At 32.0% G+C, this 17248-nt stretch overlaps 5 protein-coding genes across 5 annotated transcripts, besides 3 other annotated features; 1 reads left to right on the top strand and 4 right to left on the bottom strand.

Moving 5' to 3' along the window:
• Positions 1–265: 265 nt before the first annotated feature.
• Positions 266–302: a mobile genetic element.
• A 1435-nt stretch (positions 303–1737) lies between these two features.
• TVAGG3_0874130 (uncharacterized protein) lies at positions 1738–2493 on the top strand (the record flags this gene model as incomplete). The annotated part of the gene is made up of 1 exon (XM_051250170.1): positions 1738–2493. One exon carries the CDS (start codon positions 1738–1740, stop codon positions 2491–2493), a length of 756 nt encoding a protein of 251 aa, XP_051085645.1.
• A 6643-nt stretch (positions 2494–9136) lies between these two features.
• Positions 9137–10180: a mobile genetic element.
• A 36-nt stretch (positions 10181–10216) lies between these two features.
• Positions 10217–17248: part of a mobile genetic element that runs on past the window's edge.
• On the bottom strand, positions 13041–13631 carry TVAGG3_0874110 (DNA/RNA polymerases family; the record flags this gene model as incomplete). The annotated part of the gene is made up of 1 exon (XM_051250169.1): positions 13041–13631. One exon carries the CDS (start codon positions 13629–13631, stop codon positions 13041–13043), a length of 591 nt encoding a protein of 196 aa, XP_051085644.1.
• On the bottom strand, positions 13807–15194 carry TVAGG3_0874100 (uncharacterized protein; the record flags this gene model as incomplete). Its single annotated transcript, XM_051250168.1, has 1 exon — positions 13807–15194. A coding segment is annotated over one exon (1388 nt), but the record flags the coding sequence as incomplete, so codon positions are not given.
• On the bottom strand, positions 15224–15448 carry TVAGG3_0874090 (phage tail repeat-like family; the record flags this gene model as incomplete). The annotated part of the gene is made up of 1 exon (XM_051250167.1): positions 15224–15448. The coding sequence occupies one exon, from the start codon at positions 15446–15448 to the stop codon at positions 15224–15226; it is 225 nt and encodes a 74-aa protein (XP_051085642.1).
• TVAGG3_0874080 (uncharacterized protein) lies at positions 15997–16397 on the bottom strand (the record flags this gene model as incomplete). The annotated part of the gene is made up of 1 exon (XM_051250166.1): positions 15997–16397. A coding segment is annotated over one exon (401 nt), but the record flags the coding sequence as incomplete, so codon positions are not given.

The following is a 17248-nucleotide window of genomic DNA, read 5'->3' as shown; positions in this document are numbered from 1 at the left end:
AAAAGTCACAAAACCCATCCTATCCTACTTACTATCCTTTCGCTTTTAAGATCATTGAATTTGATTTTTATATAAAATAGTTATATATTAGAAAATAATATGAGTTTATGTGATATTATTTTTCAGAAGATTTCATTCTATATGCCTATGAAAGTACTCTCAAAACTAACTTTTTCCTAAATATAATTAAATCTAGAATATTGTATTATGCTTAGTTATTATTTCATTTTTCTCATTCAATTTAGAATTTACAAATGTCAAAAAATTGAGAGCTGTCACTTTTGATGAATTTCTGTTTATTACATATATCTCCAATGAAAAAATGGTGATAGCATATAAACAAGTCGATGACAAAAAGGGTAATTTCAAGCGAAAAAAAAAATTCTTTTTCAAACGAAATCATGGCTGAAGACTCATATTCAATTGATAAATTACTTTCTCTTTTCATTGAGAAGCCAGAGCCAACATGGATGTGTACAAGTAACTTAACTCTCAAAGAATTAAGATATCCATTTCAAGAATTCAAGTTTTCAAAACCGATATGCGCTGATAATCCTAGATCCAACCCTATAGAAAAAGACAAGAAGAATATAGCGCAAAATTAATCAAAAACAACCAGAAAAATCCGATACAATTCAAATTGGAGATCTCCAACTTTCAGCCAATAAAAAATACCCACGAAATCAGTTTCAGTGATTTCACAAACTCATCAAAGAATGAGAATAACAAAAATAAAAACTTGATTCAAATAATAAAAACAAAAGAAACAAATAAAGATCCAAAAAGAAACACAAACAGTCCTCCAGCATTTAACCCTCAACCTAATACTACAAATTCTGCTGGAAATACTCGGAATTCAAATTCCCCACCAACATTTGATCCAAAACCAAAGAATACATTTAACCCAAGGCCAAAATCAAACGATATGATCGATACTCCTCCTGGATTTGGCTTAATCCTAATTTTCCCCCTGGATTCGAAAAAATCCCAGATGCTCCACCCGGATTTGATAGAATCATTGATGCTCACCAGGATTCGATAGAATCATTGATGCACCTCCAGGATTTGACAAAATCATTGATGCTCCCCCTGGATTTGATAAAGTTATTGATTCTCCACCAGGTTCGAACCAGTTCTCAGTTCACCACCTGGATTTGAAAATACAAAATCGAATTCTTCTGGTTCTGAGCCAATTTTAAGCGATCCTCCTGGTTTTGAAAAGTTATCGACGCTCCACCAGGATTTGAATCAGTTATAAACACACCAGCTTCTAAAGAAAGCAAACAATCAGAACCACCTGGTTTTAAACCAGTTGATTCAACAATAAATCCAATAATTCAACTTCGAATACAAAAATCGCAACAAATAAAGACAACAACCACAAAAACAACCAGAAAATATACAGCACAGCCAACAAATACATACCAGCCTAATCAAGGCCGTCAGAAACGAACAGGAAGTCAAAATTCGAATTTGCTGAATACAGACCAGGATCTCAGGACAACAGAACAAACAAATAATAACAACAATAATTCTAAGTTTCGCTGTCTGGACACCTGCAAAGCAAGAAACTACTCCTGCTCCAAAATCCGCTCCATTAAATCCGGAACCAAAGCTTACAGAGCCATTTTCACTCCGAAACCAGCTTCCTAAACACCACAGCCACAGCAATTCCAGCCAAATCCTCAACAAAACCAACAATCCCAAGAAATTCCACAAGTTCAACAATTCCAGCCAATGCCTTCATTCCAACCGCAGCCATTACAAATGCAAAACAATATCAACAAACTCAGTCCAACAACCTCTACAAACCCCAAATTTACCAAAATCCCTACCAAAAACCGAAGATGCAGCCACAACACCCAGTTCCATTATTTATGCCCAATCCGCATCTCCAATACGATCCAAATCCTCAAGAAATTGCAACTCCTCAGTTCAATTTCGATCTCAATCTCAGCAACCAATGCCAATTTTCAACTTTGCCCAGCCACCTTCAATGGCCGACCAGTTCTATATGCAGAATGCCTTCCTCCCATCCTATTTCCCGATGATGGGACGGGCTCCATATCCACAATTTACTCCACAGTTGCCGCAGTTCGCCCAAATTGCCTTTCGGAATTCAGCGACCTCCATCGACCGATGATTTTCTTCTCAACAGAACCCTCGGGTGTTCCATTAATTCAGCAAAATCCGTACCAACCTCAACAGTTCCAGCCACAACCACAACCGCAGCCACAAATGACCACACACAAATTACATGTTGTCGGTTTCGAATCGGTAATTCCTCAAAATACCAAAACCGAAATCCAAAACCAGCTCCAAAGCCAGAAGAGAAGAAATCAGAACCATTATCATCTACTAAAACGAAATGGCATTTATGCCCGATCCAAGTCCAGTTCTGATTCAGATTCTGACGGAGATATTTCTTATTGTCAACCAAGACAACGGATGGTCCAAGAAAGAGACGAAATTAACACCGAAACCCAACTTTGAGTCACTCCTCAACAACGAAGAGAAGAAATCCAAGCAAAGAGAACAATTTAAACCAGTTCAGAGAAAAAGTGAACCAGAAAAACACTGAAAACGAGTCCAAAACCATTCAGAAGGTCAGCACCATCGAGAAAAGTATCACACGCCTCAAAACCCAAGCACAATTGCCGTTGAAACAATCATGACTGACACAATTCATTACAAAACGATATCGTTCCAAAGCTGGAATTCATCAACGGAGACAAGGAAATACATCAATACCTCAGCCAGCTGACGTAGCTTTCCCAAAGCCTCAAATTAGGCAAATGGGATTCCAAATGGCTCCAGATTCGTTTAATGGACCTCACGAACAAACAAATACAACAAGAAAACGTAACAGAAATAAAAATAAATTAAGATTTTTTTTATATAATTATTTTATTATTTCTAACAGAACAAACTATTACTTTAATATAATACCAGTATCTTTGGCCTTTTCACTTTTCAACTTTTCAACCGAATTCCATAGAACAATAAGATTTTCAATCGAAATTTAGTCAAAAGATTTTCTTATTGTTCTTAGTTCCAAGACAAACTCTTTAGTGTAACACAAAGTATTCATTTAAAAACTTATCAAATGATCTGTTCTTTCAAACTTCAACAGCTCATATACATATACTTCGTAGTTGTAGATCTTCCACATATAATCGAATTTTGGCTGTTACAGCTTGAATTTCATTGCAATTGTGCTGTAATTAGAATTAAGTCTCTGTATTAAACGGATGACATAAACTCTCCTAGGTATTTAAAATCAGGTAGATCTGCCTTGTTGGTTCAGTAATCTATTGATTCGAATCTATTATAAGATTTCGTTTTCTGCTTATTACTGGTCACTTTTCTTTCATAAAATTGTTGTATGGAATTGAACTTGATGTAATCATAAGCATTCAGAGGACATCCTTAATCGAAAATTGGATAAAAGATTAGGAATATCATCATTCAACTATCATGACTCGATGTCCGATGGATTTCAATACAAAAAATATTGAAAATACATATTTGTAACGCGTTGCATACAAGCTCCATGATAGGACTATAATGCATTTAAAAATGATTTCTCTTCTTTTATTTATTTCAATATAATATTAAAAAGATTTCTATATCGTTTTTCTTAATTTTTTACAATTCCTCCGAATCACAGCTTTTACTGAATATAAAGTGAGCATTAGTATAGGCTGAATAATAACAATTGTCGATTGATTTTATTCATATTAATATGATATTAGACAAATTTTATATGAATAGCAATTGATTATTTCACATTACACTGTTTGTAACGATTTATTAGGATTGTACACTTCTACCATTCAAAAAAATTCATTTTAAAGATAATAATTTTGTGTATTGAGTGAACAAAACAATTAATATTTGTGTGACTGATAGACCTTATAAACTAGATCTACTTCACTTTTTGCTTCTCTAAGTATTTTTTTTACGAGAATTACAATTAGAAAAATATGATTATTTTTCATGCCATCCTAAAATTGAAAATCATTTCACAGCGTCGATTTTGATATTAGATTTTTGTGAAGCAATTTTCGAAACGTAATACCTCAATTGAACTTCATGTATAGTATTCATAATTATTAATTCGAAAATATAGACAAAATTAGAAAATAAATTGAATTATTCTCAAAATAGTTAAAGAAAATTTGACTCTTAAACTTTTCAATAGATTGATGTATTTTACATAAAAATAGCAATTTACAACTTTTGTTTATCTGAAAATTTGGCATGAATTTTTGCACATTTATTTTTTCAATTACTTGTATTTTGAAATTAGCAGCTGTTGGTTTAGACTAGACCAAAGATATTACCATGTATATTACTATTAATTTCGCAGCTGCTAATTAATTTGTTATGAAAAATCATCGTAAAGACGCACTTGAGCAACATTTTTATTGCTATATTTCCAAGTTAAAATTTCTTGAGTTATTCAAAAATTGTTTAGATAATAAAAACAAAAATTGATCAATTCAATTATTCCTCATTCGAAAAATTGGAGGGGAAAAAATTATTCTTTGATTTGTGCATTCCTAAACGTAAAGTGATCTTTCGTCTATTATAAACGATTAATTGAATGTATTATTTCTTGGAATTCTTAATAATGTCAATGAAATATTCTGTTTTTGCGCATATTATTCTCATGTTAATATGTTTTTTACAGCAGCCAAATATAAATTTGTTTCCAATCTTTTATTAACACTCTTAGGAAAGTTAGTTTTCTCCCTTTACTTACAAAATTATTCAAATTGAATTGATATATGGCGTCATTTGAAAACAACTATTAATAGTGCTATACATGACTTTAATTTTTGGAAAGAAAATTAAACAACGAATATATTGCACTTTTTATTCCTTTAATAATTTTTTAATTTCAATTCCAAAATTCATTGAGAGGCCGCCGCACTTCCAAAATTACTGGAGGAAATTCGCGCCTTCCAGATTGATGATTATAAACAAGTGAAACTAGATGCATACAAGACGCATCTTTCTTAGAAGTTGTACATCCGATTGAAGCAACTGGCCAAAATTCAACAATAAAGGAGTTAACACCAATACAGAAAGCACATTTACATTCTGCATAATGGAACATGGAGGGTTTCTGGCCTCAGAACAATGAAATTCTTAGATTTATGTTACAAAAAAGTGAAATTGATAAATGATAAGTCAATTCGTCAATTTCAAGTTAAACCATGCATGAGACTAATCAGACTTAATTTGTCAATAGAAAGAAGAATAATCAACAATTGTTTTCTTCAGATCCGGACAAAGCAGGTAAGCAATGATCTGGTCAGTATGACTCAAATGCATCAAAACATAATGACCAAACACCAGAAAGCTACAGATACCATTATTAAATGAATCTTCCTCAAGAAGAATTGAATCAAATACGCCAATTGAAACAGACTTCATCGAAGAGTTAATGAATCTATTTAAATCGCAAGCAAGTATCCTCTGTGAAGTTCACTGACATTGTTTACGTTTCGCCAAAAATTATCGTAATTTTAAAATAAATTTGTTTTCGAGATTAGATATTTAATCCGGCAAATTAGAGCCATTCTAGTATCAATTAAAGGTTACAAGGTCATTATATCTTTATAACCCCTTCGATGACTCTTGGTGCGTCAATCCAATCCTCTGTCAGAAGTAGAAATATCATTTTTTTATTTTATTCTTTATTTTGTATGTTACATATTTATATAAAGCATTTTTCAATATTGTGATTATAAATTTGTGACAAATCGACAACAAATTTTATTATTCACACAAAAATTGTGTTCTCTATACTTTTGAGATATCATTTATGAAAAGCAAATTGTTTTTGTATAGTATCTCAAATTATATTGTGCTTGCTGTAACGCATATTATTAGAATGTCTTTATATGTTATAATAATCTTTTTATTCTACTCATGAGATCAATTATAATTCGATATCATGTAAATATCAGCTTAAGAAAATTGAACATCGGCATTGTGATATAAAAGGGTACACAAATATAATACAATAATTTCAATTCCTTAGAAAAGATTTAATATCAACTTTCGTAAAAAAAATGATTGATTTTATCAAAATTAAGTGAATGAAGTAGATACAATTACATAATTACTGATGATTTTTTATAATTACCAGAAAATAAGACTTTTCATGATTTTTTTTTTATTAAAATATCAATTATTTGTAAGCGGCCTATGAAAAGATATTAAATCGGGTATAATTGCATTAAAATCATTATGTACGCTATCTTTTCACTTAATAAATCGGTAATTTTGCTTTTTAAAATCAAAATGAAAATTTTTTGCCTAAACGAAGTTAAAAAGAAATTCTTTACTTCTATGCCAACTTTTAAAGCGATGAATAGGGCTTCGTTACGACTTCCTTAATTGTCAGCAATAAAACAAAAAGTCACTTTCTTTGAGTTCCACTTTCTTCATTCAAAAATAAATTTCTGAAAAGAATATGAAAGAATTTAGATTAACGAATAAATTCCATATCATACAATTGTTTTTTAAAGATATTATCATGCTAATGTAATAACTACAAAAAATCGTTTTCAAAACATTTATTGTTTTTTTTTTTCTCCAAAAAAACAATTGAAATTTTTGTTAACAATTATATCTGCATTTCATACAAAAATCCCAAATGCCATATTAATGCTACAAGCTTATTTTCAAATTTGTTGCATATTTATATTTTTAATTTTTTTTTTTTAATTATATTATTTCTTTTCTCATTTAAAATATTAAAATCATTTGAACTCATAACTTACTTCTAAGTTTATACTAATTAATGCATTAATTAAAATAAAAATCAGCATTTGAACTAAATTTAATAAGCGGTGGAAATTAAATTGTTGAAACCGATTATAAAGTATGAAATACATATGGATTAATTTCGAGCAATTTTAGCCATAAAATATTAATATTTTGAAATTAAATTCAACAATAATTCAACACCTTAAAGTAGACCGGAACTTACTGATATTTTGGAAAAATCATTAATTGTCTCTTTTTTAAAGTTTCATTGCATTTGAAAATTTTGGTTATTATCTAATTTGTTTGTTAAGTTTTGCTGCTACTAGCTGTATTGCAATTATTATAACTCGGGCTTTTTCTCGATGATAACACAGTATCCATTTTTTGCAGTTTGCGAAGCCAGATAATTCAGAAAATATTTTAATTTAATTTGAATATTATCTTTCAAAAATCGATCCATTTACAATAATTCAACTTCATAAAAAATCATAAAACTAATGTATTTACTAAATTTACATAGTAGGTCGATTTAGCCTGCATTTCTTGACGTTTTTTTTGTAAAAATATAATTCAATTACGTTTGAAAAATGTCATTCAACGTAAAATCGATCGATTTCGCATTTATTATTTTCCCTTCTACATACTGAATTCATTTTTCACATATATTTTCTATCTGCATTTCAATTCAATTTTATTCCTAATAAAAAAATATTACTTAAACCTTTTCTTGATAAAAAGCATTAATTATAACCAAAATGTCACTTTCGAGAATGAATTGCAATAAATATATTTTACAGATTTTTTAGTTTCGAATTTATTAAAAAATCAAAACACTGACCTAATGGTTAATTATAGAATATTCATTTTTATTACTTTTTTACACCAATATTTCTCGACTTCACCTTCGATATATGAACTGTATTATTCACTCCTATCTAACACTCTAGCTTTTCTATTAATTAATTACCAAAATATTTCCATTAAACTTATACCTTTTTTGAATAATACCCGATTAATTACAAAATTGCGACTCATAATCAATTTTTAAAAGGTTCAATCGATCAGATACATATATGCCATATAAACCTTCATCATATCTAAGGTTTCAAGCATTCAAAATTTAAATTAATATTCAATATAATTCCTTTTTTGAATTTAATGGAATGCAAGTTTTATTGTTTTCGATTTCACGCAATATGCATCCGGTGTTCGAAGTTTTGCTCAAATTCCACATAACCTATAGGCCATTATTTCAAATGAAACAAAATTGTAAAGAAATTGCATATAAGAAAATTAGCTCACATTTTTTCAAAATTAATTCGCCCGTCCCTATCAACCCCTTGGGTTTTATCACAAAGAGCTTTCGTCTCAAAAAGCACTGCGGGAAAATAAATTGTAATTACTCTGTTTAGTTTCGTACCATTTCTCCATAATTTTTGCAATACAAATCGCTACAGTGCGGATCGTAATCATATTAAAGCCAAAATTGTATGAATTTTAATAAAATATTCGCTTTATTCGTATAATAAACAAGAGAAACATTCAAATGTCTTTGAACATTTGTAACAAAAATTCAAAAACTACGATTCTTTCTTTCGAATGTCCGCCTTATCAATTAATGCTTCCAATTGCGCCAACAAACACCTACAATAATTGCATACATAATTCATTGCGACCTTTTTGAATTCTTCATTCAGAAGGACCTTAAGAGCGCGACAACGGCCGAAACTCTGTTTTCCATTTTACTAACGCTTCCATGCCAGCAAACTCGGGCGATTAAAAAATCACTGAATTCGAAGCGGGCGTTCCTAAGGGCCTTCAAGTTCTGAAGAATTAATGAAACAGTGAACTCAAGCAGAAGAGCATTCCTTTGATAAGAAATTATAAAAATGAAATAAAAGTGACAAAAAATTTCGAATGCAAAATAGCATATTTTTACCTTCCACAACTATCTAAATATCAAACATTAATAAAAAGCCTTACTATCGCTCTTTGACAAATCATGTGTCATAAAACGCTATCGGAATTTGCGTAATTATTGTTGTAAAACAAAACAGTTAGATCATTATTTCAACAATGAAAATTCTTTTGACATAAAATTTTTGGCAGATGAAAAACTGATTTCAACGCAAATATTTTCAAAAGATAAAATATAATTGTGATTCGTAAATTGAATATAATATCCAACTCACCATGACTCAACTAAATGTATTCTTTTACAAATTTCTTTTATCGCTTTGCTTTATATCAACAATCAAACAACAAAACAAAAAATATGACTATTCCTAATAATGTTTTAATTATGTCTTTTTGAAATTTTTCAGATTTCATATTCAGAAACGATGTAGGCCAAACCCAAATTTAGCTAAAAGATGACAGGGGAAAAAAAACGTTTAGTATTAAAAAAAAAGACCAATGAGAGCTTCTGCTTCGACAATATAGAGGGAACTGGAGAATGTCGCAAACCATTCTCAGAGGAATATTGGATGCTTATTCCCGTTCGCCTCTGTATGGAAATATTTGAGGTCTTTCAAGGGGAGTTAAAATAATATCAAATTTATATACTAATTTACTTTCAAAATACAAAAGTATTTGACAGCTAAAATTAGTTTACTTTTAGCAAAGCCTATCAATACCCTCTTTACGATTTATTGCTACTTTTCGAAATAAAAGTAATAAACAAATTTATACTAATTTACTTCAAAATTTACAAAAAGTATTTGACAGCTAAAATTAGTTACTTTAGCAGCGCTATCAATACCCTTTTACGATTATTGCTACTTTTTCGAAATAAAAGTAAAAACAAATTTATACTAATTTACTTCAAAATAACAAAAGTTATTTGACAGCTAAAATTATGTTACTTTAGCAAAGCCTATCAATACCCTTTTACGCTATTATTTTGCTACTTTTTTCGCAAATAAAAGCTAAAAACAAATTTATACTAATTTATCTTCAAAATACAAAAGTATTATTGAACAGCTAAAATTAGTTTACTTTAGCAAGCCTATCAATTACCTTATTACGATTATTGCTTTACTTTTTCGAAATAAAAGTAAAAAAACAAATTTATACTAATATTACTTCAAAATACAAAAGTATTTGACAGTCCTAAAATTAGTTACTCTTAGCAAGCCTATCAATACCCTTTTTACGCGATTATTGTACTTATTCGAGAAATAAAAGTAAAAACAAATTGTATACTAATTTACTTTCAAAAATACAAAAGCTATTTGACAACTAAAATTAGTTTACTTTAGCAAGCCCCTATCAATACCCTTTTACGATTATTGCTACTTTTTCGCTAAATAAAAGTAAAACAATTTATACTAATTTTACTTCAAAATACAAAAGTAGATTTGACAGCTAAAATTAGTTACTTTTAGCAAGCCTACTCTGTATTATCAAAAGGATATTATGATGAATATGTTTGCCTTTATTACGTAAGCCAAAAATAACATTTGATATCAAACTTGGAACTCGTTTTGATAACAGATATTTAGACGCAAGGCTGAAATCATCAGTATAAAACTAGTTCTGAAGTAATTGGAGGATTTATCACGTGTTAATCCGTTTTGTAGATTGTGGAAATAAATATTTCATTCAAAAGACTATAATATCCACGACAAAATGAATCAAATATAGGGTGTCAAGGTGTGTTTAGCACAAAACCTGAATACTGCGCAATTTAGAAACAAACAAGTTACATTATATATAAAGTTTATTATCTCTTTCGCATACGTTCTATCTCTTTGACGGAGTAGTTATATTTCCTCATTGCTGCTTTACATTTTGAACATTGTGGGTTCATTTTAGCATTGTACATTGAAATTTGACCTGCTAGAACAACTAAGGCGTCAATGGTTTTCTTTAACTCAAAAGTTGCGGGTTTTATTTGTTCGTTCCATACTTTACCTCTTCTATCTTTATCTCTTATCTGCCATACACATTTTGCAACTAACGAAACAAAGTTGTCGTAGGTCTTAAATTCTTCAGATTTATATATGTCAGAGATGTTCTTATATACCATGTCGCAGTCTTTGTCCATGACTTTGTGGTTGCAATGAAATCCAAGAAACTCATAGTTAACCTTACGTATGAACTTCTTTATTTCTACTGAGTCAGTTGCTTTGACTTCTATTTCATCGAATTCAGGAATAGTGAGCTTTTGTTGTTGTATTTCAGGAAGTTTAGGTAGATGGTCAATAATATCCTGCATTTCATAAAGATACTGTTCATTTGTTTCATCTTTCGCACTACAGTCTAAATTACATGTTAAAAGTTCTTGCTTTATCTTCTGGATTTCTGTTTCGAAAGTATATGAAGAAGGAATGAAGCTTTTCATTTCTACTAACATAGATGTTGGGTTCATGACTAAAGAGTTTGGTGAAGTTGTTGCTAACATGTTCTTACAATAAAAATAAAAAATATTTTTTTAAAAAAACTAACTTTATTTTTTATTTCGGGAAAATTCATGAGTTTTGGTTGAAAAATACGGTGGAGCCAAAAGTGGCTCGACCTCAAAACAAGCATTTTGTGAAGAATATAGCAACCGGAAGAAAACCGGCGGTTGGTTTTTATACAAAATTCAAGAGGGTGAAAAAATGTTAGAAAACGTGTTAGATCTAACATGCTACCCTAAAATATATTTTTGGTTCATTTACACTCGTTACGATGAAGAAGTCTTGACATTTTCCCGACTGTTGTCAAAATGTCATGTTGTCTCATTTTTTCAGAGAAGTTAAATTACCTGGTAGCACATGGTAACATGGTAGCACCTTCAGTAAACATCTCATTTTAACTCACTTTTTTCTATCTTAAGGAATTTCATGAGTTTTCTACGATGTTAGAAAAAATGTTAGAAAACGTGTTAGATCTAACATGCTAACATAAAATATATTTTTTGGGCTATGTCCCACCGCTTTGCGTCTTTAGGTCAAAAATAAATTGTTTTCATGAGTTTTCTACGATGTTAGAAAAAATGTTAGAAAACGTGTTAGATCTAACATGCTAACATAAAATATATTTTTTGGTGGTACGTCGGACATTGTCTTGAAACAGTACAAATATTGTCTTGAAACAGTGCAAATATTGTTCTGAAACAGTACAAATATTGTTCTGAAACAGTGCAAATATTGTTCTGAAACAGTACAATGGACAACATCGAGCCATTCATGAGTTTTGTGTGTTGTCTACGATGTTAGAAAAAATGTTAGAAAACGTGTTAGATCTAACCATCTACCCTAAAATATATTTTTTTCTATCTTAAGGAAATTCATGAAAATTCAAGAGGGTGAAAAAAGAGGTTAGAAAAGAGGTGAGATCTAACATGCTAACATAAACTCACTTTTTCAGCACTTTTCCGTAGTTGTATATGAAAGACAATTCGAGATAAAAGTCATAGTACAATGGAAGAATATGTTGCACACCATTTGTTGTGAACCAAACTTGAAAGTCAGAGAAACTGTTACTAGGTGGTTCGTAGAATTTAGAAGCAAAGTCATAAAAGTCCTTACCGATACATAGAAAACTATGTTGTTTCTTGAACTGAAACTTGCATGGCACATAACATTTTGAGGGTCAAACACGTTTCTATAAACTGTCAAATCTGCTGGTGGAAGTATAAATTTAAATGGACCATCTGGTGGTAATGGTTCGTTCTGGTTTAGTAACCGAAGAAATTGTGCCCAAGAACGTTTGTCTACTTTCCAAAATAAAAACTCTGTATCTCTTGGAGGGTTAATTTCAATCTTTTGAAATGAAACGGTGGAGTTCATCTTGTCATATTCTAGTTTCAGATAGTATGTTCCATTTAGTAAAGAGTCGTATTTTTCTTGAAATTCCCAATAGTATTTGTTCATTTGAGTTTGAAAGTCATTTAGAGTTTTCTCAAGACTTTCGTCTGAACGAACTGTAAAGATTCTCATTTCATCAAATTTGTCTATTAGACCATCAGAACCTTTATACTGCCCATGAAAATATACTGCGAACATAAATGCGTTAGTTCTATTTGAAAAAAAACTCTTCTAAATCCTATTGCCTTTGCATCTGAAGGACTTTGAAGCCAACGAACTGGATAGTCAAACCTGTATGCTCGGGATGAAATTTCTTCATCTGAAATAGTCCTACCAGCATTTGTAAAGATATAGTCTAACGGTTTTGTATCTGCTACTTTTGTTCTTGTTTTTCAACCTGAAGCATTTAATATATGTAAAAATATATTGTTTTAAAAACGTTTTTACTTCATGCAATTTTTACTTCATGCAATGTTTTATTTCTGTGCCGTCTTCAAGTATGCCCCAGTACTTACGCTTGGAGAGGACATGAACTTCTGAAAATACCTTATCTAGCTTAAAACAGCCCATCTTTTCACCGACCATTCCCATTTCAATGAGTTTGTTATAGCCTTCTTCGTTCGTCATGAGTGCGTCAATGTTCTCATAGTAAACCTTCACTTTGGATTTGACTTCGGAGAAGAATTTGTTGTAGTTGTCAAGGACTGCCTTTGCGAACTGAGGGTAAGACCAATGTTCGACAATAGGTTTTAATGTGGTTACTAAGCCACTTTGACCTTGAGTGAATTCGTACTTCAAAACAAAAGGAGAAAACCTTTCAACAAAGTTGTCGACCTTCTCATAATGTTTACTCTTCATCTCTTGAGGTTTCTTAATGGAATATCCCCATGTCGAATTCATAAGCAATTTGAGTGTCATTGCAAGTTTGGGGTTTGAAGCTTTCCTAATATCATACAGTTGTTGTATGACTTTTCCAACTGTATAGTTCCTTCCCGGGAACTCACCATCTTCGTTTGGAATTCCAGTCGGAATATATTGGACAAACCTCATGTATGCAGCGTTAAGGTCGACATAGTATATCTTTTCATCTGAGTCGAACTTGTCGCAACCAGTTGGTCCAGTTTGTGGAAATTCAAGTGAGTCTCTTATCTTCTGAGAAACTTCTCCTGTTATCTCATAAACATCGTCGAAGCAACCTGTTTCATATAAAACCTTCTGACCTAACTCAGATGCTCTCCAATACAATTTGACGTCAATTGGATGTCTCAATGGAAGTTTGTTTATAGCATCTTGAAGTTCTTGCAACCTCATTGGAAGTTCTTCTGGTTCAGGTTGGTATCCGAACAATCCAACTCCTTGTGGAATTGTGTACTTCTTTTGTACTAGAACTTTGTCTGGAACAACTTTTGGTCTTGCTAACAGTGAAAAGTTTGTTTCGTCTTTTGGTACAAAAGTTTCTGTCAGCTTGTCATCTGGAATTGGTTCCAACAAACCTTTCTCGAAAAGAATGTTTACAGCTCTGACAATGTTGCACTTGCCTTTTCCGAACAATGGGTTTGTAAGACTTTCGTTCAACATGAAGTGGTTGTGGACAATTACAATCTTCAACCATGGCAATTTGAAGTCAACAACATAGTCGTCATGTGAAGAACCTTTAGCTGTAGGTATGTTGACTCGGATATTGACATTTGCCAACGGTGCAATTTTTGCCAATTGACCTCTGAGAATGTACCTTGTCTTCACACATGACTCAAGATACTTCATTTTCTCATCTGTAACAAGACCAGAGTTCCTGAGACATGTAAGAATGCAAGGTTCATTGACAATTGTTTCAATTGAATTGTAAATTCCATACCTTGTCAAGTCAATGTCAGACTTATTTCTGAAGGGGAAGTATCCAGCATGTTGTCTGACTGCTTGAGGGTTAGGTTGGTACCATTCGAACTTGACACTTGCAATTCCTTCAATTGCATTCAAAATGTCTGAGTCTGAGTCAACCATTTGTTCTCTCTTTGTAGTCTTGAAAGCGTCAAGAAGCATTGCAGCTGTTGTGACATTGCCATATGCATAGTAAATGTGACCATCCAAATCTGTTATGGTCAATCTGAGATTGTGTCCTTTCTTATTTCCGTCTTGTATGGCAGCAAGTACACCCATGAAGCCTTCTTTGTTCTTTCCTTCGTCAAAGTTTACTGTAAAGGTTCGACCAGAAGTAATTTGACTTCTAACTTCACGGTACTTCTCATATGCATATCTTGTTCTTTTCATGGGAGCATGTGCGTCTTCACCTTTTCCTTTTTTCCTTCTCAAAGGATGCAATTGTTCGTCATGTTTCCAGTAGAATCTGGCAAAGCCGTCGTGTCCTTCAACTTGAGGTTCACTAACATCGAAAGGCATGTCCATAAGACGTTCTTCTTCTAACCTCTCTAGTCTGTTTGGATAATTGGCACGTGCTGTTTCCAAATCCATTTCGTAGGTCAGACCAGCCAGTTTGTCATAGACTTTTATGGGTCTTCCCTTCCTATATTTAAAATTCTTCGAAACTCTCCAACCATATCTTTGCAACTCTGCTTTTATTCTAGCAGATTTTCTATCCATTCTATATGGGGGCATTTTTATAAAAATAAAAAAATATTTTTTCTTTACTTTACATAACCGCCTGCTGCCATAAGTCTTTGACGCCAACCCATACCAGCTAATGAAGGTTGACTTGGTTTAGTTTGGAAACTAAACTTTGGTTTTGGTTTATCTTCAGTTTTTGGTTTCTCTTCTTCTATCGGTTTTTCGTCACTTTTCGGTTCCTCTGACTTTACTTCACTTGCAGGAACAGTTGTGTCGTCAACATCTTCATAAATATCATATGCCATTTGTTTTTGTTTTCCTTTCAACTTTTTGTGTTTGTTGTAAAGTTTAGAATATTTCGACTCTAAGTCAATGAGATGTTCTATAATGAACTGTTGGTCAGTGAAGTAAACTTTTCCATCTGTTGTCTCGAAAGCTCCTTCAGACTTCAATATTTTATTTGTGAGAGTCTGTTTCTTTTTGAGATACTAGCCGTTCCATTTTTATGAAAAGTGACTTTATAGTTAGGTTTGTATTTCCAGACCTGCACTTTTCTATTATTGAATTTTTCTCTTCATCTGTAAGTTCTTTGACGGGTTTTGACAATGGTTCTGAACTTTTTGTTTGTGGTGTCAAATCTACCGTTTCAACTTCTTCGGTCATTTCATCTCAGTAAAAAATTTTAGTTTGGTTTGTTTTCAACTGGTTGTTTAGGTTTTTTAAGTCGGTCTAAAACTTCCTGAGATATAGGAAGAACTTGACAAACACGTTGTGTAACTGCGGAAGCCGACAAATCCATCTTGAACCCATTTGTCTCAATGCTGTATTGTTCATTTCATCTCAGTAAAAAATTTTACATTCCCAAGTTTGAGGTGGTTGCGGTTGGTTATTGTTTACCCATTGTTGTGCATGGTTATATCCTCTGTTAAAGAATCTTTCACCTTGGTCCATATAGTGTCCTGCTTGGTTATAGTAGTCATTTGCTTTGTTATAATAGTTTCCTGCTTGTCTTCCTACATTGTCCATCCATCCTTGAACTTTTCCTCTTGTTTCAGGATTTGGAATAAGATTTGTTGCATCTCGTGCTACATCCCAACCTTTCTGTACAGTTTGTATAATAGGTTGTGCTTTCTCTTTAAGTATACCTAATGTACTCAAAATCTTCCTTCCAACTCCAAATACACCTCTGGCTATTGTTCCCACTGCGGGTAAAAATCTAGATGCAACTCCTGCTAATGCGCCAAATAAACCCATTTCTTATGGGTTAAAAAATGACGAATCCAAACAAGGACCCCTATGTTTCTAAAGCGACAAAGAAAGCACTCATGATAAAAATCTTTAGTTCAACACCAAATGCTTGGTTTATGGATATCTTGGAAAACATTCCGAGAGTTAGAACAGATGGACCACCATACTGGCTAATATTTGTCGGTCAAAACACAAGATACTGTGAAGCCATACCATTATGGTCCAAAAATATTTTAGATGTGAAAACTGCTTTGACAATATTCGTTGACAAATACCATCCAACAAAACTGACATCTGACTGTGAAAGTTCTTTCAAATCAGATGATGTAAAAAACTATCTGCGTTCAAAAAATGTAAACCAATATTTCATTGTCGACCAAAACCATTCTGCTCTTGGTGTCATTGACGGTTGTATAAAAATGTTAAGAGACTTAAACCAACCACAAGGTGGTGAAGCAAATGAAATGTCATATGACGACAAATATAGACACTTCTCCATGGCAAAGATGAGACAAGTTTTAAATATTTACAATAACCGTAAACAAAAAGGTTTGGGAAACCACTCCCCCGAAGAAATGAAAAACAACCCCGACTTAGAGAAAGACTATATATTTAATAATTTAGTCAAAAGAGACAAACAAGAAAGAATGCCGGGCTTCAAACTTCAGAAAGGTGACAAAGTAAAAATAGAAATACCTAAACGCGACCCATATGAAAATACTATTGACTATGACAACAATGGGAACCCGACAGGTACTCACATTCGTGTTCGTAAAAATAGAAGAAAGTATACAAGAGAATATTATGAAGTTTTAGGCAAACATGGCAAAATGTACACACTGCAAGCAGAAGATAAA

This window comes from Trichomonas vaginalis, chromosome VI (assembly GCF_026262505.1).
Source record: "Trichomonas vaginalis G3 chromosome VI, whole genome shotgun sequence".
Taxonomy (NCBI): Eukaryota; Parabasalia; order Trichomonadida; family Trichomonadidae; genus Trichomonas; species Trichomonas vaginalis.
This window is presented reverse-complemented; position numbering and strand designations above follow the sequence as displayed.